The sequence below is a fragment of the Pan paniscus genome, chromosome 20 (genome assembly GCF_029289425.2).
Source record: "Pan paniscus chromosome 20, NHGRI_mPanPan1-v2.0_pri, whole genome shotgun sequence".
Classification (NCBI taxonomy): domain Eukaryota; kingdom Metazoa; phylum Chordata; class Mammalia; order Primates; family Hominidae; genus Pan; species Pan paniscus.
The window spans coordinates 14,831,945-14,855,702 of record NC_073269.2 but is presented as its reverse complement, the minus strand read 5'-3'; the positions used below and the strand labels follow the sequence as shown (position 1 = coordinate 14,855,702).

Genomic DNA, 23,758 nt, shown 5'->3' with positions numbered 1-23,758 from the left:
GCTACCAGGCCTTCCTCCTATTCCTCTCCCCCAACCATTCGTCCCCGTCCCACCTGCAACGTGGGAAATGCCCCCGGAGGGTGAAATTTACAAACACGTGACGGGCACCCCTCCCCCACCTCCGCGACCCGCTCCCGGAATGGCCTGGGGGTTGGGGGGCGCTGCCAAGTCCTGTCCTCAGGTCCCATCGCCGGGGCTGGCTCCCCCACTTCCCCGCCCCCCACCCCCCCACCCGACCCTGCTCGAGCTGCTCCAGAAGAGGAGCTGGGGGCGGGGCGGGGGGCGGAGCCCGCGACAAAGACTCGGAGCGAGCGAGGGGGCGGGGGTGGGGCGGAATCCCGGCCGCCGGCGAGGCGGGGGAGGCGGCGGCGCAGGGTCGCCCCGGCCGGGCGGGCGGGGTCGCGCCTGGTGGCGGTCCCCGCGCCGAGGCGCCGCTAGGGCGGGCGGGGGTCGGGACGCCGGGCTGGGGGCGCGTCATGTGGCCGCTCACGGTCCCGCCGCCGCTGCTGCTGCTGCTGTGCTCAGGCCTGGCCGGACAGGTAGGGGCCCGGCGGGCAGGTGCGGGCGCGGGTGGCTCCGGGAGAGGAGGGGGGCGCGGAGGGTTCCCGGAGAAACGGGGTTGGGAGGCTCCACAAGCCCCCCCAGCTGCAGGGCGGCGAGGGGCGGGGGTCGCAGCGGGGGAGGGGCCGGGACGTGCACTCTCTGGCTTGGGAGAGGACAAGGGGGGCTTCAAATCCAGCCTCAAGCTGGGCTGGTTTGGGGGGTGGCGTCTTTGGGGTTCTCAACCCCTCCATGGCCCCGAGCCCCCACCCCGCCATCTCGCTGGAGCTGAATGGGGTTGGGAGGGAAACTTCAGGGGGCATTGGAGGGGGGCGGTTGCTTACCCTTGACTTCCTCTTCGGGGCCGAGATGCCCAGTTTCTGAAGCCCCCCACTCCTCGCCTGCAGCCCCCAGTGTGGGGCAGGGGACGGGACTCACGTGAGAGTGACTGACGGGGACGCGTGTGAAATGCTGTGGGGGTGCAGGGTAAACGTGTGTGTCTTTGTGTCGTGGTTGGGTGTGACCGGGGGGAGTTTGTGTGTGTGGCGGTTGGGGGGCTTGTCCAACTAGTGCCTGAGTTGGGGTGTGATCAGTACGTGAGACAGAGTCTGTGTGTGACCGTGTCCTCATTACTGGCTCCAGATGACTGGGTGTTGTACAATACGTGTGTGGCCAGGTGTGTGGCCGTGTGAGAGCCTTGGAGTGAGCGTGTGCTATTCTGTACCTTTGGATAAATCACTCTAAAAGGGTGTGTGTGTGTGCAAGCGCTGTGTGTGCAAACGTGTCCATCCATGCACGTGTGTGTGTGTGTCTTGGTGCCTTGCTCACAACCGCACACGCCATTCATACCCTTACAGAAGCAGGTCTCCCTCCCCATGGCACCTTTCTCTTGGGCAGGCTCAGGGAGGCTTGCAAAATGTGGGGCGTCCACGCTCTCTTTTGCTATTGGAAAGCCCCTCTCCTCCTCCATCTTGGAAGTGAGAGCACCCCCAAGTTCTCAGATCTGTAGGAGTTCACAGGGGAGCTGGGATCAAAAATAATAAAATAGTCATTATGATAACAGTGATCATTCATTACGTGCTAATTTGAGAGGTGCTGTTTCAATCACACAGCACAGACTAAGGCATTTAACCCCCTCTGCCTCCTCCCTACTAGAGCATGGTATTGTTACCTCATTTTATGGATGGGGAAACTGAGGCACAGAAAAGTTAAATCACTTGCTCAAGCTCGAGAGTGACAGAGGTGGGACTGAACCGAGGCAGTCCGGCTCCTGAGCCCACACGATTACCCTCTTGTTAAATAATCCGCCCCATGGGTGTGGACAGCGTCCGTGAAGACATTGCTAGGTGGGCTTTTAGGTAGATAGGCAGGGGAGAAACAATTTGGGCACCTTCTCCTTATCAAGAAAAGAATCAGACCCTTGTGCTCACCCCGAGGGGGGTGTTGGGAGGAATGGAGGTTAGACTCCAGATAGAAGGATTTCCAGGCCACGAGGAGAGATTGTGGGGTCCCCTCCCTCGCTCCTCCATTTCCCCACGCATCTCAGCACCCACGCGCTGGGTGGGATAGGGAGTGTGCCCAGCCCCAGGCATGAGGACACACACAATAGGTACTCAATGGATGTGTGAGCCGGAGAGAAGCCAAGAGACACACCTGGGAGACGAGAGACCAAAAGAGGCACACACTTGAGAAACCAGTGGGAAAAAAATGAGCCAGGAATCAAGTTGAATTATCCTTGACCTAGCAGAGGAGACAGAGAACCACCCCCTGTGGCTTCTCCTCCACCCCCTGCTAGGGGGGCACTAGATTTTCTGGCTTCTCACCAAGATTGGCTAGGATGCCAGAGTTTGCTGCCAGAATTGCAATTGGAGGGTGACTCCTACAGCCCCCAGGGCTGGGAGGGGGTTGCTTTGGGGGCGGGACTAACGAGGTCAGTGGAGGCGGGGCTAAAGGACAACGGGGGCGTGGCCAAATGAGGTAATCCGTTAGGGCGGGGCTGGTGGAATCCTGCCGCGGGCTGCAGTGCCTCCAGGCGGCCACTGCGGGAACTACATGGTTGTGAAACAGTCTCGGCGCCCCATACACCCCCTTGGCGTTGGCCCACCAAGCCTGGCACCCCAGGGAAGGGAGGGGTCTGCAGAGAGGATGCTCTACCCACTCTTCGCTCCCTCCATCACTTTCCAAAGACTTCTTCCCTGTCCCTGATGGGCCCAGGGGTCCTTCCTAGAAATCATTGGTTAATCCATTCAATGAACAGATATGATTATGCACTGGGGATACAGCCACCAACTGAGTCATCAAATCTCTGCTCTCCTGGAGTTGACCTAGCAGAGGAGACAGAAAAGAGCCGAATAACCACGTAATACGGTGTCGGCAACTAAATATACATATAATACAATGCAAGTAGCATGAAGAATAACAGATAAAGTATAGAAGATTAGACTGGAGCCGGGTGCTGTGGCTCACGCCTGTAATCCCAACACTTTGGGAAGTTGAGGCAAGTGGATCGCCTGAGGTCAGGAGTTCGAGACCAGCCTGGCCAACATAGTGAAACCCTGTCTCTACTAAAAATACAAAAAATTAGCTGGGCGTGGTGGCAGGCGCCTGTAATCCCAGCTACTAGGGAGGCTGAGGCAGGAGAATTGCTTGAACCTGGGAGGCAGAGGTTGCGGTGAGCTGAGATCGCCATTGCACTCCAGCCTGGACAACAAGAGTGAAACTCTGTCTCAAAAAAAAAAAAAAAAAAAAAAAAAAAAAAGATTAGAGTGATAACAGTCGGGCATGGAGGCTCACACCTGTAATCCCAGCACTTTGGGAGGCCAGGGTGAGTGGATCACTTGAGGTCAGGAGTTTGAGACCAGCCCGGCCAACATGGTGAAACTCCGTCTCTACTAAAAATGCAAAAAATTAGCCAGGTGTGGGGGTGCACACCTGTAGTCCCAGCTATTGAGGAGGCTGAGGCAGGAGAATTGCTTGAACCTGGGAGGCAGAGGTTCCAGTGAGCCGAGGTCATGCCACTGCACTCCAGCCTAGGCAACAGAACAAGACTGTCTCAAAGCAAAAAAAAAACAAAAAAAGATTACAAGGTGGGGGCTATTTGAGCCAGTGTGGTCAGGGAAGGTGTCTCTAAGGAAGTAGCATTTCAGGTGACATCTGAAAGAGGTGAGAGAGGGAGCCTTGTGGATGTCTGGGGGAAGAGCATTCAAGGTGGGAGGAACAGAAGGTGCAAAGGCCCTGGGGTAAGAACAAGCTCGGTGAGTTTCAGAAGCAGTGTGGACGCTGGTGTGGCTGGAGAGGTCGCGGGGAGATGAGGCCGGGGAAGCCAGACCACTTAGGAACTTGTAAGCTGTGGGCAGAAGTTTGGATTTGACCCAGAGAGCAGGAGAACAGGAAAGCAGGGCCTGTCAGAGGCATTGTCCATTCATCCAGGATCTATCCAAGATGTTCTGGGTTCTGGCCTGGGAGTGACTACCAGAGAGCTTGACAGTTCTGAGCCCCACTATTTTACTTGTGGAAAAGATGCCTTCCTGATCCCTGCGAAGGCCTCCCTAAGATCTAGCTACATCGTTGGCACTATCTGGGTTTGGGACCAACTCTTTCCTGGGGCTTTCAGAGGATGGGGAGAAGGAATAATTCAGTTTAGATCACGTGCCTCAGGGACTTCACACTTGCTGTTCCCTCTGCCTGTGACACTGTTCCCCCCGGTAGCTATTTATCTCTGATTTCTGCTTAAATGTCACCTCCTCCAAGAGGCTCACCCTGAACAGCTAAGTGAAATAGCCCCCTGCTGCCACTCTCTGAGTGCTTACTCCGTGTTCTTTTTCTTTCTCTCTCTTTCTTTTTTTTTTTTTTTTGAGACTGAGTCTCACTCTGTTGCCTGGGCTAGAGTGCAGTAGCGCAATCTCGGCTCACTGCAAGCTTTGCCTCACCCGTTCAAGTGATTCTCGTGCCTCAGCCTCCCGAGTAGCTGGGACTACAGGCACGTGCCACCTGATGCCCAGCTAGTTTTTGTTGTATTTTTAGTAGAGACAGGGTTTCACCATGTTGGCCAGGCTGGTCTTGAACTCCTGACCTCAGGTGATCTGCCGCCCAAAGTGCTGGGATTATAGGCATGAGCCACCACGCCCGGCCATATTTTTCTTTATAGCTCTCGTTTCCACATTTCTATGATTCTTCTATTCATTCATTCTCTATTTCCCCACTAGAGCGGCAGTTTATCAGGGTTCAGCTAGCTTTGTTGTTTCTCCAGTGTCTAGAGCAGAGCCTGACACACAGTAGGTGCTCAAGAAATATCTGCTGAATGGATGAATGGATGGATGGATGGACCCCCTCACACACACAGAGTGTCTTTCTTTCTCAAACCACAGGATTCTTTTATCAAGAGAGTGTCAGGGGAACACTCGCTCCTGGATGGAAGGCACCAAGAAAATCCATTCTTCAGGCCAGGTGTGATGGCTGATACCTATGATCCCAGCATTTTGGGAGACCAAAGCCAGAGGGTCTCTTGAGGCCAGGAATTTGAGACCAGCCTGGGCAATACAGCAAGATCTCATCTCTACAATAACTTTCTCTTTTTATTTATTATTATTATTTTTTTATTTTTGAGATGGAGTCTTGTTCTGTCACCCAGGCTGGAGTACAGTATTGTGATGATCTCAGCTCACTGCAACCTCTGCCTCCCGGGCTCAAGAGATTCTTGTGCCTCAGCCTCCCGAGTAGCTGGGACTACAGGGGCGTGCCACCACACCCAGCTAATTTTTGTATTTTTAGTAGAGATGGGGTTTCACCATTTTGGCCAGGCTGGTCTCGAACTCCTGACATCTTGATTTGTCTGCCTCGGCCTCCTAAACGGCTGGGATTACAGGCGTGAGCCACCATGCCCGGCCTCTGCAGTAACTTTAAAAAAAATTGGCCAGGCTTGTAGTTCTACTCAGGAGGCTGAGGTGTGAGGATCACTTGAGCCCAGGAGTTTGAGGCTGCAGTGAGCTATCATTGCACCACTGCACTCCAGCTTGGGCGACAGACTGAGACCCTGTCTCCACAAAAAAGAAAGAAAGAAAACCCGTCTTCTTTACCTGTACCTGACATTCCACCGATAGGGCACTGCTGTTTAGGGGTAAGACGATGTTCTCCTGGGGCTCCTTTAGAGCATGTAAATGTCCCAGTGGAGGGAAGTAAAAGGAAATTTAAAGACTCCGAGTTAGTGTAGGAAAGAGCCCCTTGGGGCTGGATTTAAGATTATGGAGCTTGAGCGACATCTAGTGGTCGAGTGAGGTTTGTGCAGGGACTGTGTGCGTCTGTGTGACTGGTGGGTGAATGTGTGTGGTTTTGCACCTGTGCGTGGGCATGTGCGTATGTGGGATGGGGGTGCCCAGGTCAGGGTAAAACAGGTGAGATACTCGCCGCGGGTGCAAACATTTTAAAAAGTTGATGATGATGATGATGATATTTGAAACAGTCTTGCTGTGTCGTCCACACTGGAGTGCAGTGGTGCGATTTCGGCTCACTGCAATCTCCGCCTCCCGGGTTCAAGCGATTCTCCTGCTCAGCCTCTCGAGTAGCTGGGATTACAGGCGCACAGCACCACAGCCGGCTAATTTTTTTTTGTTTTTTTTTTTGTATTTTTGTATTTTTAATAGAGACAGGGTTTCACCACGTTGCCCACGCTGGTCTCGAACTCCAGACCTCAGATGATCTGCCCGCCTTGGCCTCCCAAAGTGCTGGGATTACAGGCGTGAGCCACGGTGCCGGGCCTATTTCTAAGACGGGGTCTTGTTCTGTCACCCATGCTGGAGTGCAGTGGTGCAGTCATAGCTCACTGAAGCCTCCAACTCCTGGGCTCAAGTGATTCTTCTGCCTCAGCCTCCTGAGTAGCTAGGGTGACAGGTACATGGTACAGAGTTCAGCTATAGTACAAAATTTAAGGGTATGCCCCCCAAAAAAATAAAAACCAGTAACCAAGATAAATAATATTTTAATGGAACATTTTAAGAAAAATCTCAATTGACGCAAGAAAAATCTATGATGAATAAAAACAAATTTTTAAATAAATATGGGCTCCCCCTCTGCACTTGCATAACTGGCCTCACTCTAACTTTGGCCCCATAGGCATGTGTCTGTGGTGTCATGCGTGTATGTGTATGTTTGGTGACTGTGTGCATGTTCAGGGACCATGAGCACAGGGACATGCTTGTATCATCATTACACCAGTGACTGTATCCATGTAGGCCAACCATATGGTATGTGTGGATTTCTTTCTTTCTTTTCTTTTCTTTCTTTCTTTCTTTCTTTCTTTCTTTTTTTTTTGAGATGGAGTTTCGCTCTTGTTGCCCAGGCTGGAGGTCAGTGGCGCGATCTCGGCTCACCGCAACCTCTGCCTCCCGGGTTCAAGTGATTCTCCTGCCTCAACCTCCCGAGTAGCTGGGATTACGGGCATGCACCACCACATCCAGCTAATTTTGTATTTTTAGGAGAGACGAGGGTTCTCCATGTTGGTCAGGTTGGTCTCGAACTCCTGACCTCAGGTGATCTGCCTGCCTCAGCCTCCCAAAATGCTGGGATTACAGGCGTGAGCCACCACGCCTGGCCTGGTATGTGTGGGTTTCTGATGAGCCCAGTGGCTGGTGTGGGCAATGACTTTGTAGCCCCAGGATTCAGTGTTAGTGCCTGAGAGAGAGTAATGTGCTGTTTTCATTTGTTCCTACATGCATGTATTCATTTATTTTATTTTATTTTATTTTGAGACAGGGTCTCACTCTGTCGCCCAGGCTGGCGTGAAGTGGTGCAATCTCGGCTCACTGCAACCTCCACCTCCCGAGTTCAAGTTCTTCTCCCGCCTCAGCCTCCCAAGTAGCTGGGACTACAGGCACACACCACCACACCCACCTAATGTTTACATTTTTAGTAGAGACAGGGTTTCTCTATATTGTTGTTCAGGCTGGTCTCAAACTCCTGACCTCAGGTGATCCACCCGCCTCAGCCTCCCAAAGTGCTGGGATTACAGGTGTGAGCCACCGCGCCCGGCCCATGTATTCATTTAGAGAGCATTCACTGGAGCCTTCTGTATCTCAAGCGTTGTACTATGCAACAAGCACTGGGTGGTAGTTTGTGCTTTCAAGGGGTGGAGTAGATTTAACTTCTGGAGGAGTTGAGTCTGGCTGTGTTGGGAAAAAACTTGTCATGACAGGAACACTTTATTCCCATATCTAGGGAACTCTTGTCTGAGAACATTGACATGTCTTCCCTGCCAAGGTGGAAGCCCATTCTATCTCTTTTTTTCTTTTTGAGATGGGGTCTTGCCATGGTGCCCAGGCAGGCCTCAAACTCCTGGGCTTAAGCAATTCTCCTGCCTCAGCCTCCCAAGTAGTTGGGATTACAGGTGCACACCACCTCAGTGTGTCTTGCAACTTCATCCATCCAGAGTGCAGCCACAAACCAAGAAGTCACCAGGAAAGAGCAGACAGTAGGGAGAGTAGATTCCATGAAGACTGTATACAAAAGCTTATTCTCTTTCTCTCTCTCTTTTTTTTTTCAGACAGAGTCTCACTCTGTCGCCCAGTCTGGAGTGCAGTGGCACGATCTCATCTCACTGCAACCTCTGCCTCCTGGGTTCAAGCAATTCTCATGCCTCAGCCACCCAAGTAGCTGGGACTACAGGCGTGTACCACCATGCCTGGCTAGTTTTTGTATTTTTAATAGAGACGGGGTTTTGCCATGTTGCCCAGGCTGGTCTTGAACTCCTGGCCTCAAGTGATCCACCCACCTTGGCCTCCCTCAGTGCTGGGATTACAGGCGTGAGCCACTGCATCCAGCCTGGAAAAGGTTGTTCTTGTTGCTCCTGGGGACCCAGTAGACTCTCGGTCCCAGTTTACTCTTACTTTACACATAGTTCCAACAATCCTGGGCAGCTAGTAACTAGCCTTGCTTAATAGACAAGAAGACAGGTGTCATTGCACAAGAAGAAAGAAACAAAAAGGCAAAGCCAGTTCAGCCATCAAATGAAATGGCAAATAGCTTCTCACTTTTTAGGCTCTAAGAGAGTCCTGGTGAATCCCAGGAAAAATACATGATGAGCACATGGTGAGCCAGGTTCTTTTTAAATTTTATTTATTTATTTATTTTTTTAAGAGGCAGGGTCTTGCTCTGTTGACCAGGCTAGAGTGGAGTGGTGTGACCACAGCCCACTGTAGCCTCAACCTCCTTGGCCCAAGTGATCCTCCTACCTTAGCCTCTCAAATAGTTAGGACTACAGGTGTGTACCACTACATCCAGCTAATTTTTCTCTTTCTTTTTCTTTTTTTTGGTAGAGATGGGGGTCTCACTATGTTGCCCAGGCTGGTCTTGAACTCTTGGCCTTAAGTGATCCTCTTGCCTCAGCCTCCCAACGTGCTGGGATTACAGGCGTGAGCCACAGGGCCCAGCTAATTTTTGTATTTTTAGTAGAGACAGGGTTTCACAATATTGTTCAGTCTGGTCTCGAACTCCTGACCTCAAGTGATCCGCCTCAGCCTCCCAAGGTGCTGGGATTACAGGCATGAGTCACTGCACCAGGCCCAGATTGTTTCTGTTCCTAATTTCTCTAGTAATTTCTATGAGAAAGACACTGATAGAGGCACTCACTCACTCAGGAGGGACGTGACACAGTCCGCTCTGAATGGCTGTCAGTTGCCAAATTTGGAAGACAGATGCAGCCGACACATGGTACAAAGTGCCAGATGTCAAGAGTCAAGTGGGCTTCCTGGGGGAGGTGGCATTTGAGATGGGCCTTGAAGGATGAGCGAGTGAAGACTGGAGGGTGGACACAGAAGAAAGTCATTGGTCATGCTGACAAGACCTGGTGGGTTTACCCTTATTTTACACGATTCTAACCATGTTTAAAAGAGGGGAAGTTTCTGGAAATGGGAACTAGGGTAAGTGTGTGGTTGATGCCTATGGTGGGTGCAGATAGGAGAAGGGAAGTGAGCTCGAAAAGGTTGTGATCTGACTGTAAAGGCTTCGAAATCTGGGTTAAGGATTTTAGAATTTATTTATTCATTTATTTATTTATATTTTTTTCGAGACAGAGCCTCGCTTTGTCGCCCAGGCTGGAGTGCAGTGGTGGGATCTCAGCTCACTGCAACCTTCCCCTCCCAGGTTCAAGCAATTCTCCTACCTCAGCCTCCCAAGTAACTGGGTTAACAGGCGTGTGCTACCACGCCTGGCTAATTTTTGTATTTTTAGTAGAGACAGGATTTCACCATGTTGGCCAGGCTGGTCTCAAACTCCCGACCTCGTGATCTGCCTGCCTCGGCCTCCCAAAGTGCTGGGATTACAGGCATCAGCCACCGTGTTGGACCTTATTTATTTATTTTTAGAGATAGAGTCTTGCTCTGTCGCCCAGGCTGGAGTGCAGTGACGCGATCACAGCTCACTGCAGCCTCAAACTCCTGTGCTCAGGCAGTCCTCCCACCTCAGCCACCTGAGTCACTGGGACCACAGGCGTGTGCCACCATGCCCACATAATTTTTTTTGTTTATTTTTTGTAGTGACAGGGTCTCACTATATTGTCCAGGCCGGTCTTGAACTCCTGGGCTCATAAGATCTTCCTGCCTCAGCCTCCCAAACTGCTGGGATTACAGGCGTGAGCCACTGCACTTGGCCTAGAATTTAGTGAGCTGGTAATAGTGACTCATAGAAGAGGTTGTGCGTGTTTAAATGGAAGACTTTAAAAATTTTTAATTGTGGTAAAATACACGTAATGTAAAATTTATCACTTTATTTATTTATTTATTTATTTATTTATTTATTTATTTATTTTTGAGATGGAGTCTCGCTCTCTGTCCCAGGCTGGAGTGCAGTGGCGCGATCTCAGCTCACTGCAAGCTCCGCCTCCCAGATTCAAGCGATTCTCCCATCTCAGCCTCCGGAATAGCTGGGACTACAGGCGGCCGCCACCATGCCCGGCTAATTTTTTGTATTTTTAGTAGAGATGGGGTTTCACCATGTTAGCCAGGATGGTCTCGATCTCCCGACCTCGTGATCCGCCCACCTCAGCCTCCCAAAGTGCTGGAATTACAGGCGTGAGCCACCATGCCTGGCCTAGAATTTCCATCCTTTTAAAGGCTGAATCATATTCCATGTATGGATATACCACATTTTGTTTATCCATTCATTCATCAATAAATAGACACTGGGTTGTTTTCAGCTTTTTTTTAAAAAAAGTCTTAATGTTAGAGAGGAGGTCTCTCTCCATCACTCAGGCTGGAGTGCAGTGGCACCATCATAGCTCGCTGCAACCTCTATCTCCTGGGCTCCAGGGATCCTTCCGCCTCAGCCTCCCAAGTAGCTGGGACTACAGGTGCATGCCACCACGGCTGGCTAATTCTTAAATTTTTTCTGTAGAGATGGGGTCTTGTCATCTTGCTCAAGCTGGTCTTCAACTCCTGGCCTGAAGCAATCCTCTCACCTCAGCCTCCCAAAGTGCTGGGATTACAGGTGTGAGCCACCGCGCCCGGCCTGGTTGTTTTCACCTTTGGGCTTTTTTGAATAATACTGCTATGATCACGGGTGTACCAATATCTCTTTGAGACACTGAGTTCAATTCTTTTGTGTACGTATTCAGAAGTGGCATTGCTGGGCCAGGCGCGGTGGCTCACACCTGTAATCCCAGCAATTGGGAGGCTGAGGTGGGTGGATTGCTTGAGCCCAGGAGTTTGAGACCAACCTCAGCAACATGGTGAAACCGTGTCTCTACAACAAATACAAAAATTAGCTGTGCCTGTGGTCCCAGGTACTTGGGAGGCTGAGGTGGGAGGATTACTTGAGCCCAGGAGGTCAAGGCTGCAGTGCGCCATGATTGTACCATTGCCTGGGTGACAGGGTAAGATCCTGTCTCAAAAAAAAAAAAAGTATTGCTGGGTCTTATGGTAACTATGTTTTAAGTTTTTGAAGAACTACGAGAATGTTTTCTACGGCGACTGCACTATTTTACATTCCCACAAAGGGTTCCTATTTTTGCACATCCTCACCAACACTTGTTATTTTTGTCGAAAGCCTCTGACCACAACGTTTTTGTCAACTGAATAATATATAACTTTTTTTTGTTTTGTTTTGTTTAGACAGGGTCTCACTCTGTCCCCCAGGCTAGAGTGCGGTGGTGTGATCTAGGCTCACTGCAGCCTCCGCCTTCCGGACTCAAACCATTCTCCCACCTCAGCCTCCCAACATGCTGAGTAGCTGGGACTAAGCACCGCCAGGCCTGGCTAATTTTTTGTAGAGCTAGGATTTCACCATGTTGCCCAGGCTGGTCTCCAACTCCTGGGCTCAAACAATCTGCCTGCCTCAGCCTCCCAAAGTGCTGGGATTACAGGCATGAGCCACGGTGCCCAGCCATAACTTTGTTTTATGTGTGTTTCTGTTTTAGAATATCATATATATATATCAATCATATCTATATATATACACGCATATATATATATCACATATATATTTATTTTTTGACTCATTAACATTGAACTCCCGGCCAATAGCACTAGATCTGATGCCTGAATGAAGCTTCTGTAACACGTCTTTTCTCCGTGACACACGTCACAGCCTTCTTGACTTAGAAACACTAGACTACACTTCAGCATGGTGCGTGGGGGCCACTGAAGATAGCAAAGTCACCAACAAACAGCACAAAAATATGAAAAGCTTGGCACTAAATGGACCATAAAAAAGACACTTGCATGTAGTATCAGAGCCGGAGGAAGAAAGCAGAGTGTCTCCTTATTAGACCTCAACAGGGTTGGGTGACTCAGTATGTTGTCAGGCCGGGAGCAATGGCTCACGCCTATAATCCCAGTGCTTTGGGTGGCCAAGGCGGAAGGATGGCTTCAGCCCAGGAGTTCGAGACCAGCCTGGGCAACAGAGCGAGACCTCCATTTCAAAAACAATTTTTTTTTTTTTTTTTTTTTTTGGAGACAGAGTCTCGCTCTGTCGCCCAGGCTGGAGTGCAGTGGCGTGATCTTGGCTCACTGCAAGCCCGCCTCCCGGGTTCACACCATTCTCCTGCCTCAGCTTCCCGAATAGCTGGGACTACAGGCACCCGCCACCACGCCCAGGTAATTTTCTTGTATTTTTGTAGAGACGGGGTTTCACCGTGTTAGCCAGGATGGTCTCGATCTCCTGACCTCGTGATCTGCCCGCCTCGGCCTCCCAAAGTGCTGGGATTACAGGTGTGAGCCACTGCGCCCGGCCTTTTTTTTTTTTTTTTGTAGAGACGGGGTTATTGCTCTGTTGCCCAGGCTGAAATGCAGTGGTACGATCTCGGCTCACTGCAACCTCCACCTCGTGGGTTCAAGTGATTCTTGAGCCTCAGCCTCCCGAGTAGCTGGGATTACAGGCACACGCCACCAAGCCCGGCTAATTTTTGTATTTTTAGTAGAGACGGGGTTTCGACATGTTGGCCAGGTTGGTCTCGAACTCCTGACCTCAGGTAATCCACCTGCCTTAGCCTCCCAAAGTGCTGGGATTACAGGCGTGAGGCACCACGCCCAGCTCTACAAAAAAAATTTGTTTAATTAGCTAAGTGTGGTGCTGCATGCCTGAAGTCCCAGCTACTTGGGAGGATCGCTTGAGCCCAGGAGGTAAAGGCAATCCCACCACTGCACTCTTTTCTTTTCTTTTCCTTTTCTTTTTTCTTTTCTTTTCTTTTCTCTTTTCTTTTCTTTTCTTCTCTGTCTCTTTCCTTCTTTCCTTTCTTTCCTTCTTTCTTTCTTTTTTTTTTTTTCCTGAGACAGTCTCACTTTGTCACCTAGGCTGGAGTGCAGTGGCGATGATCTTGGCTCACTACAACCTCTGACTCCCAGGTTCAAGCAATTCTTGTGCATCAGCTTCCCAAGCATCTGGGATTACAGGTGTGCACCCACCATACCTGGCTAATTTTTGTATTTTTAGTAGAGACAGGATTTCACCATGTTGGCCAGGCTGGTATTGAACTCCTGACCTCAAGTGATCTGCCCACCTTGGCCTCCCAAAGTGCTGGGATTACAGGCATGAGCCACCGTGCCCGGCTACTCCACCCTGTTTCTAAACAAGAAAAAAAAATTATCACTGTGCATGTCCACAAATGACCACAAATGCCCCAGCGAGTATTGATCTTAGAGTATAAACAAATTGCAACAAGTAGGCGAATTTGCCAATCTGGAATTTTGGAATCATGAAGCTCAACTGTATATATGTAGGAGTGGAATTGCTGGGTCATAGGGAGAAACTGCTGTACAGTCTTCCAAAGTTTCAGAGACTCTTCCAAAAAGTCAACAATGTACTCTTCCACCAGTAGTGTATGAAGTGTTCCAGTTGCTCCATATCCTCCCCAACACTTGGTGTTGTCTTTCTTTTTCTTTTCTTTTCTTTTTTTCTTTCTTTCTTTCTTTCTTTTTTTTTTTTTTTTGTGGGACAGGGTCTCACTCTGTCACCCAGGCTGGAGTGCTGTGGCATGATCTGTGCTCACTGCAACCTCAACCTCCCAGGCTCAAGCGATCCTCCCACCTCAGCCTCTCAAGTAGCTAGAACCACAGGCATGCAGCACCACGCCTGGCTAATTTTTTTGTAGAGATGGGGTTTTGCCCTGTTGCCTAGGCTAATCTGGAACTCCTGAGCTCAAGCAATCCACCCACCTTGGCCTCCCAAAGTACTGGGATTACAGGTATGAGCCACTGTGCCTGGCCTTTTTTTAGTTTTAGACATTCTGATGGGTGCCAAATAGTATTGCATTGTGGGTTTATTTATAAATTTATTTTTGTTTTTTTTGAGTCAGGGTCTGGTTATGCTGCCTAGGCTGGTCTCCAACTCCTGGGCTCAAGTGATCCTCCCACCTCAGCTTCCCAAAGTGCTGGGAACATCGTGGGTTTCATTTACATTTCCTGATGATGAGTGATGTGCCTGATGATTAATTAAGTGCCTTTGCATATGTTTATTGACAACTTGGATATCCACTTTTGTGAAATGTCTAAGTCTTTTGCCCACTTCTCTGTTCAGATGTCTGGTTTTTTCTTACTGATTTGTAGGAATTGTGTGTGTGTGTGTGTGTGTGTGTGTGTGTATCCAGATTTTACATAGATACATATTCATATTTTACATAACTATAAAATCAGGATATGAGATTTTTATTGGTCATAATGACTGCAAATATCTTCTCTGTAGCTTTTCTTTTCATTCTCTTAGTGGTGTCTTTTAATCAATAGAATTCCTTAATTTCATTTCATTTCTTTTTTTTTTTTTTTTTTTTTTTTTTGAGACAGGGTCTCACTCTGTTGCCCAGGCCGGAGTGCAGTGGTGCAATTACGGCTCACTGCAGCCTCGATCTCCTGGGCTCAAGCGATCTTCCCACCTTAGCCTGTCGAGTTGCTGGAGCTATAGGTGCACACCACCACACCCAGCTAATTTTTGTAGTTTTTTTAGAGATGGTATTTCACTGTGTTGCCCAGGCTGGTCTTAAATTCCTGGGTTCAAACCATCCTCCCGCCCTGGCCTCCCAAAGTGCTGGGATGACAGGCATGAGCCACTGCATTCAGCCAGGATTTCTTAATTTTAATGTAGTTCAGGCTGGGCGTGGTGGCTCATGCCTGTAATCCTAGCACTTTGGGAGGCCGAGGTGGGCGGATCACGAGGTCAGGAGATCACGACCGTCCTGGCTAATATGGTGAAACTCTGTCTCTACTAAAAATACAAAATAGCCAGGCGTGGTGGCGGGTGCCTGTAGCCCCAGCTACTTGGGAGGCTGAGGCAGGAGAATGGCATGAGCCCGGGAGGCGGAGCTTGCAGCGAGCCAAGATCACGCCACTGCACTCCAGCCTCAGTGACAGAGCGAGACTCCGTCTCAAAAAAAAAAAAAAAAAATTTAATGTAGTTCAAATAATTTTTTCTTTCATGGCTAGTGCTTGTTAGTGTTCTATTTTAAAAACCTTTGCCTAGCTGGGTGCAGTGGCTCATGCCTGTCTTCCCAGTGTTTTGAAAAGCTGAGGCAAGGGGATCGCTTGAGCCAGGAGTTTGAGACCAGCCTGGGCAACATGGTAAGACCCTGTTTCTACCAAAAATAAAAAAAAATTAGCCAAGCATGGTGGCATGTGACTGTAGTCCCAGCTACTCGGAAGGTTGAGGCAGGATCGCTTGAGCCAGGGAGGTCGAGGCTACAGTGAAGTATGATCATGTGACTGCACTCCAGCCTGGGTGACGGTAGGCAAAACCCTGTCTCAAAACAACAACAACAAAATCCCAAAACAAACAAAAGAAAATTATAATTCTGTCTGTTGCATATGGGTATTCTGAGGGTTAAATGAGTTGTTACATGTACTTTGCTGCAAATGGTGTCTGGAACATGATAGTACTAAATAAACCTCAGCAATTATTGATACTTTTCCAACAGTTATGAGTTTTTTACCACCCAGAAATTTCAAGGGAAATAAACTTTTTTTTTTTTCGAGATGGAGTCTCACTCTGTTGCCCAGGCTGGAGTACAGTGGTGTGATCTCTGCTCACAGCAACCTCTGCCTCCCAGGTTCAAATAACTTTCCTGCCTCAGCCTCCCAAGTAGCTGGGATTGCAGGTCTGTGCCACCACGCCTGGCTACTTTTTTTTTTTTTTTTTTTGTATTTTTAGTAGACACAGAGTTTTGCCATGTTGGCCAGGGTGGTCTCGAACTCCTGGCCTCAAGTGATCTGCCTACCTCAGCCTTCCAAAGTGCTCGGATTACAGGCATGAGCCACCGCGCCTAGCCCCAGAAGAAACATTTTTTTCAGTGGCTCATCAGCACGATGTTCACAGTGATGATGATGGGGAAGAGGGGACACTTTCTTGAGATATTTCTGCATCAGGATTAGCTGGCTGTGGTGCTGGTTTGAATAGAAGAGGAGGGATGGAGAAGGAGGGGTAAAAAGTAAATAATCTCTCATTTCTGACCGTGGGTACATCATTGCCAGGACCAGGGTGATGCAAGCAAGGAATCTTGGGCTCAAAATTTAAGGAGACACCTATTCTCGTGTTAGTACAGTGCAGGGCACCTCAAAGAGGGAGCTTGCAAGTAAAGTTTAAAAATGCCTCCCCCTTTTGTACAGGCAGGGTCTTGCTCTGTTGCCCAGGATGGAGTGCAGAGGTGCCATCATAGCTCACTGCAGCCTCAAACACTTGGGCTTAAGCGATCCTCCCACCTCAGTCTCCCAAGTAGCTGGTACTACAGGGACATGCCACCATGCCCAGCTACTTAAAAATTTTTTTTTGGTGGGGAGGGGCCAGGTGTGGTGGCCTACAGCTGTAATCCTAGCACTTTGGGAGGCCGAGGTGGGCAGACCACCTGAGGTCAGGAGTTCGAGACCAGCCGGCCAACATGGTGAAACCCCACCTCTACTAAAAAAAAAAAAAATACAAAAATTAGCTGGGCATGGTGGCGTGCCCCTGTAATCCCAGCTACTCAGGAGGCTGAGGCACGAGAATCACTTGAACCCTGGAGGCACAGATTGCAGTGAGCCGAGCTCTCACCACTGCACTCCAACCTGGGCGACAGAGCAAGACTCTGTCTCAAAAAAAAAAAAAAAAAATGGCAGTGGTCCAGGTGTGGCGGCTTATGCCTATAATCCCAGCACTTTGGGAGGCCGAGGCAGGAGGTTCACCTGAGGTCAGGAGTTTGAGACCAGCCTGGCCAATGTGGCAAAATGCTGTCTCTACTAAAAATACAAAAATTAGCCAGGCGTGGTGGCGTGCACCTGTAATCCCAGCTACTCGGGAGGCTGAGGTAAGGGAATCACTTGAACCCAGAGGGGAAGGTTGCAGTGAGCCAAGATCAGGCCACTGCACTCCAGCCTGAGTGACAGAGCGAGACTCTGTCTCAAATAAATAAATGAATAGGAAGAAATGAGGTCTTGGCCGGGCAAGGTGTCTCACGCCTGTAAATCCCAGCACTTTGGGAGGCCGAGGCAGGTGGATTACGAGGTCAGGAGATCGAGACCATCCTGGCTAACACAGTGAAACCCCATCTCCACTAAAAATATAAAAAATTATCCGGGCGTGGTGGTAGGCGCCTGTAGTCCCAGCTACTCCAGAGGCTGAGGCAGGAGAATGGCATGAGCCTGGGAGGCGGAACTTGCAATGAGCCGAGATCACCCCATTGCACTCCAGCCTGGGTGACAGAGCAAGACTCCATCTCAAAAAAAAGAAAAAAAAAAAAAAGAGAGAAATGAGGTCTCACTGCGTTGCCCAGGCTGGTCTCAAACTCCTGGCTTCAAGCAATTCTCCCGCTTCAGCTTCCCAAGGTGCTGGGATTACAGGCGTGAGCCACCGTGCCTGGTGGATCTTCCCTTTTCAGCAGTTTTATGGAGGTATAATTTACAGAGCATAAAATTCACCTGTGTAAGCATGCAATTGAGTGACTTTTCGTAAATTTACAGAGTTGTGCGGTCATCACCCCGATCCAATTTTAGGACATTTTCATCACCTCCAAAACAGCCCCCGTGTCCATTTGCATTCCATCTCCACTCCCACCCCCACTTGCAGGCAATCTCTCGTCTACTTTATGTCTGTATTGATTTGCTGTCCCTGGACATTATGTATAAATAGAATCATAAACTATGTGGTCTTTTGCATCTGGCTCCTTTTACTTAGCAAAATGTTTTTGAGGATCATCCACATTGTAGCATATATCAGGAGCAAGTTCCTTTTTATGGTGGAATGGCATTCCATTGTATGGATGTACCGCAATTTGTTTATTCACTCACCAGTTGATGGGTATTTGGATTGTTTCATTCATTACGACCAATGCTGCTATGAATATTCATGTGTAGGTCTTTTCATGGACATATGCTTTGGTTTCTCTTGGGTAGATGGAATTGTTGGGTCTTTAAAAAGAGTTTTAGGGTCTGGCGTGGTGGCTTATGCCTACAATCCCAGCATTTTGGGAGGCTGAGGCAGGTGGATTGCCTGAGCCCAAGAGTTTGAGACCAGCCCGGGCAACATAGTGAGACCCCATCTCTACAGAAAACTTAAAAAATTACCTGGGCACGGTGGTGTGCCTCTGTAGTCTCACCTATTCAGGAGGCTGAAGTAGGAGGATCACATGAGCCCAGGAGTTTAAGGTTACAGTGAGCTATGATTGCACCACTGCACTCCAGCCTGGGCAACAGAGTGCCCAGCCCCTCGCCTTAAAAAAAAGATAAAAGAACTAAAGTGGCCAGGCACGGTGGCTCATGCCTGTAATCCCAGCACTTTGGGAGGCCGAGGTGGGTGGATCTCTAGAGGTCAGGAGTTCAAAACCAGCCTGGTCAACATGGTGAAACCCCGTCTCTACTAAAAATACAAAAATTACCTGGGCATGGTGGCATGCACCTGTAAACCCAGCTACTCGGGAGGCTGAGGCATGAGAATTACTCGAACCCGGGAGATGGAGGTTGCAGTGAGCAGAGATTTCGCCACTGCACTCCAACCTGGGCAACAGAGCGAGACTCCATCTCAAAACAAAACAAAACAAAAAACAACTAAAGTAGGGTAAGTGGCACAGAGTGGTGGGGGGCTCAGATTGTAGATGAGGTGGCCAGGGAAGGTCCTTTGGATAAGATCACCATATCACTGAGGGTCTTGTTAGGGAAACAAACTACTCTACGTGTTTCAGAGAGGGGAAATTTAATACAGGGAATTGGTTAAGTGGGAGAAGAAAGAGTTGAGAAGCCACATGGGATGATGAGGAAATCTGGCATAAGCTACAGCAGAAAGCTACTGGAGGGACATGGCAAAGAGAGGATGTGATGAGGAAGGGACCCTTGGGGAGGAACTGGGACTATGGAGGAGGTGTAGCCACTGTCAGAAAACACCCTCCACCCCAAGCAGACACAGGAGAGAAACACCTTGGCTTCTGCCTTCCTCTCCAATCTCCGATCTCCCTCCAGTGGCTCCCATTGGATAAACCGACCAGGAAGCCAGTATGCAATGGAATCTGGGAAATGTAGTTTTCTGGGGGAAGGGCAGGGCATGGCTCTGACCCACACAATGACAGAGCAGAGATACAAATTAAATAAAGGACCGGGAATGGTGGCTCGCATCTGTAGTCCCAGCTACTTGGGAGGCTGAGGCAGGAGAATAGCTTGAGCCTAGGAGTTAGAGGCTGCAATGAGCTATGATTGAACCACTGCACTCCAGCCTGGGTGACAGAGCAAGACTCTGTCTCTAAAAAATACATTAATTAAGTAAAGGAACAAGCCATGGGGGGCATCCTTGATGTATTTTGTGTAGAGGGAACAGGAAGTTCAAAGGTCCTGAGGTTGCAGTGTCCCAGATGGAGCCAAAACCTTGAGAGTGGGTGTGATGGTCCAGGCAGAATGAGAGCAGCAGGGAATCCAGGACAAAGCCCTGAAAGATACAGAGTTTTAGGGAGTAGCAGGAGACAGCGACGGCACAGCCAGAGAGGTGGGTGCAGAACTAGGAAGTCATACCATGTCTCTGAAGTCAAGGGAAAACGGAGTTTCAAGAAGGTGATGGTGCGTGGGGACTGACTGACTGTGAGAATGATCTAATGAGGACTGGCATGAGGGTATGGACCTGGCAAATTGGCACCTTTGGTGAGAGGAGTTTTGGAAACGTTGGGGAGGTGGGAGACAAGGAGTTAAATGCAAGCAAGTGCAAACTCGAGCACAGACCACTCCTTGGAGAAGCCTGGATGCGCTGAACTAAGGCAGTTTCCCACAGCACCCATGGCCAGAGAGTGAGAAAGTTTGTTTGGGTTCCAAATTGTCTAAGCCAGGAGGCCTGGAGCCCGGTTGGTCTTAGGGTCTGAAATCAGACAGTCCTGGTTTCAAAACCTGGGCCCCCACTTCCCTGCTGGGTTCCCCTGATCTGGGTCCCTCTCCTCTCTGAGCTCAGTTTCCTCACCTGGAAATAGGGGTGTCACTGTACTGTTTATGGATGTTGCAGCAATTGTTAACATTGCATCTGCAAAGTGTTCAGCACTCATCAGTGAAAGCTTTAGAACAAGCTGGCAAGAACTCATCTTTTTTTTTTTTAGACAGGGTCTCACTCGTCTGTCGCCCAGGCTGGAGTGCAGTGGCTCGATCTTGGCTCACTGCAACCTCTGCCTCCTGGGTTCAAGCAATTCTCCCACCTCAACCTCCCAAGTAGCTGGGATTACAGGCGTGCACCACCATACCTGGCTAACTTTTGTATTTTTAGTAGAGACAGGGTTTTACCATGTTGGCCAGGCTGGTCTCGAACTCCTGGCCTCAAGTGATCCACCCTCCTCGGCCTCCCAAAGTGCTGGGATTATAGGCATGAGCCACCGTGCCCGGCCTCAAATAATAACAATGGTAGCTACTATTTGAAAAACTTACCATGTCCCAGACACTCATAAAGTATTTTACAAACATCATCATTCCTTATTCTCCCCCTGGCTCACTCCAACTACACTGGCCTCCTTCCTGGTCCTCGAACACTCCTGCCCCAGGGCCTTTGCACTTGCTGTTCCTGTTGCGTGGAACTCTCTTCCCCCAGATATCCAGATGGTTCCCTTCCTCACTTCAGGTCTCTGCTTAAACGTCCCTTTCTCGCCAGGCACAGTGGTTCACGCCTCTAATTCCAGCACTTTGGGAGGCCGAGGCGGGCAGATCACAAGGTCAGGAGATTGAGACCATCCTGGCTAACACGGTGAAACCCCGTCTCTACTAAAAAATACAAAAAATTAGCCGGGCGTGGTGGCGGGTGCCTGTAGTCCCAGCTACTCGGGAGGCTAAGGCAGGAGAATGGCCTGAACCCGGGAGGCAGAGCTTGCAGTGAGCCGAGATCGCACCACTGCACTCCAGCCTGGGCGACAGAGCAAGACTCCGTCTCAAATAAATAAATAAATAAATAAGTCCCATTCTCCAATCACCCTGTTTAAAGTTTACTTCCCCTTCCTCCTAATATCTTATGTACTTTACTTTTTTCCCTTATTTCTTGACTGTCTCACCCCATAGAATATTCATCTTCACATCCAACCCGGAGGCTCACTCCTGGAATGCCAACACTTTGGGAGGCCAAGGTGGGAGGATCGATTGAGGCCAGGGGTTCGAGACCAGCCTGGGCAACATAGCGAGATGCCCATCTCTACCAAAAAAAAAAAAAAAAAAAAAAAAAAAGAGAGAGAGAAAAGAAAAAGAATATTCAATTTCACACAGGCAGGCATTTTTGTCTGTTGTTCACAGTGCCTGGGACATAGTAGATGCTCAGTAAATTACCTGATTCTCAGGATGACCAAGCCCTTTACACGTGTTAGGTCTCCACCACCCACTTTGCAGATGGGGAAACTGAGGCAGAGAGGAACAGTCATCCCTACAGGTCACACTTGCATCTTGGTGTTGTCCAGCTCAGAAAAAAAGACGGTTTGAGACCCCCAGCCCCACTCCCCGCTCATGCTTGGCGCTCCTCCCCAGCCAGAGCCCTCAGCCCCAGGCCGCCGCCTGGAAAGGCCTGAGTCATCGCCGCCTCCAGACGGCGGCGGCCGCGGGCTGAGGGCGACGGCGGCGGCGGAGCGAGGTGATGCGGGGACGCCAGGAGGGGGCGTGAGTGCAGGCAAAACAGAGGAAATTAAAACCAGCCCGGCGCTCCTCTCAGCGGCCCAGCGGCCGCCGCCGCCGGCTGGTGCGTGGGCGGACGGGTGGGCGGCGAGGGCACTGCGCTTCCCGCTCCCCCGAGGGAGCGGGCCGGGAGCGGGGTCCCCGGGGCCGCGAGGAAGGTCCGAAGCGTGAGTGCCCCGCCCCCACCCAAAGTTAAAGTTGCAAGTCGACAACTGCCCGGGACTCGCCTCCTAAAAGCCGCGTGCCAGGTCTCCGTGGTCCCTGGGTAGGAAGCTGCCCTTGGCAGTCGTGGGAACTCCTCCCGTGGCCGAAGTGACCCCAGGACCGCACCTGCACCCAAGCAATTTCGTCTGTTGGCCCTGGATCACGCCACCCTGGGGGCACGAAATGACCGAAGGATCCCTAGAGTGGTCTCAGTGCCCGGGAAGGAAGCCCCTTCCCCCAGCTAAAGGAGACCCTTGGTGACCCGATTCATGGGAGCGCACGAGCGTGTCGCCCCCCCACGCCCCCCAATGCCCGCTGTCCGAGGTTTTAGGTAGCCAGGGTGGGTGTCCCAACAGTGGGTGGGTGGGGATTTGCGACTCCGGCCCCCTGCCGTCTTTGGGTGGCCGGGGTGGGCCGAGGGCGCCTATACGCCCGGGGTCCCGCGGTTCGGGCTCGGAGAGGGGCTGCGTCCGGGAGGCGGTCCGGGAACACCGCCTAGGGGGAGGGGGGCCGGGAATACCGTTGGGGGGCGGGGCTGGGGAATGCCACCGCGGTGGTGGTGGGGCGCTTGGGGAATGCCACCAGGGGGAGGTCCCCCACCCCATGGAGAGGTCCCCGGTAGGGGGCGGGCGGGGGGGTGGGGGCAGTCTGGGCGCCCCCCGCCCCCCGCCGGGCTCCAGGCCGGAGGCGTGACGTCACGGCGGCTGGAAGTGCCCGGCGCGGAGGCGCGGGAGGGGGCGGGGGGCCGAGCCGGCGCTTTATAAGAGGAGCCCGCCAGGCGCGCCGAGCCGCAGCCCGCGTCCCCGAGCCCCCCCTCACCCCGTCCCGGACCCCCTGCCCCGCAGCTCGCGCTCGTGCCCCCTCCCCCACGCCCCCCGGGGCGCCTGGGTGTCGAGGGACCGAGCGCCCCGCGGCGGGCCAGAGAAGGGACGCGCGGCGGGCGGCCGCGGGGCATGAGGCGGAGGCGCGATGTCGGTGCCGCTGCTCAAGATCGGGGCCGTGCTGAGCACCATGGCCATGGTCACCAACTGGATGTCGCAGACGCTGCCCTCGCTCGTGGGGCTCAACGGCACCGTGTCCCGTGCGGGCGCCTCCGAGAAAATCGTGAGTGGCCGCCGCGCGGGGGGCGTGGTACCCGCGCCACAGCCGCTGCCGCCGCCGCAGCCCCCGGGGCCCCCACCTGTCCCCCTCTACCCCTGTGCTTCCCACGACCCTGCCTGGCACGCCTGGGTAGGGGACGCCCTTTCGGGGTTCCAGGGTCGGACGTGGAGGCAGAAGGAGCCCCGGGACCCCTAGCCACCTCCGCGCCATTTAGGATGGTTCTTGCTGTTATTATTGATTATTATGATTATTAGTGAGCAATGTCTGAGCGCCAATAGCGTACCAGGCTCGCTCCGGCCCTAGGGCGGAGGCGACAAGGACTGCAGAATTGAGCTGAGTCTGGGCTGAGTGGGGTGCAGCGGGAGGAG

General features: G+C 51.2%; 1 protein-coding gene across 4 annotated transcripts in view; it reads left to right on the top strand.

Moving 5' to 3' along the window:
- The first annotated feature begins 327 nt into the window (after nucleotides 1–327).
- OLFM2 (olfactomedin 2) overlaps nucleotides 328–23,758 on the top strand; it is an 83,028-nt gene continuing 59,597 nt past the window's right edge. Inside the window, exon 1 of one of the 4 annotated variants that reach the window (XM_014342478.4) lies at nucleotides 328–539. In XM_014342478.4, the coding sequence (XP_014197964.2) occupies nucleotides 477–539 (63 nt within the window). In that variant the 5' untranslated portion in view covers nucleotides 328–476. Of the gene's footprint in view, nucleotides 540–23,033; nucleotides 23,394–23,758 lie in introns of those variants that run through there. The other 3 variants (XM_063599854.1, XM_003809605.5, XM_034946602.3) reach the window with 3 other exon arrangements.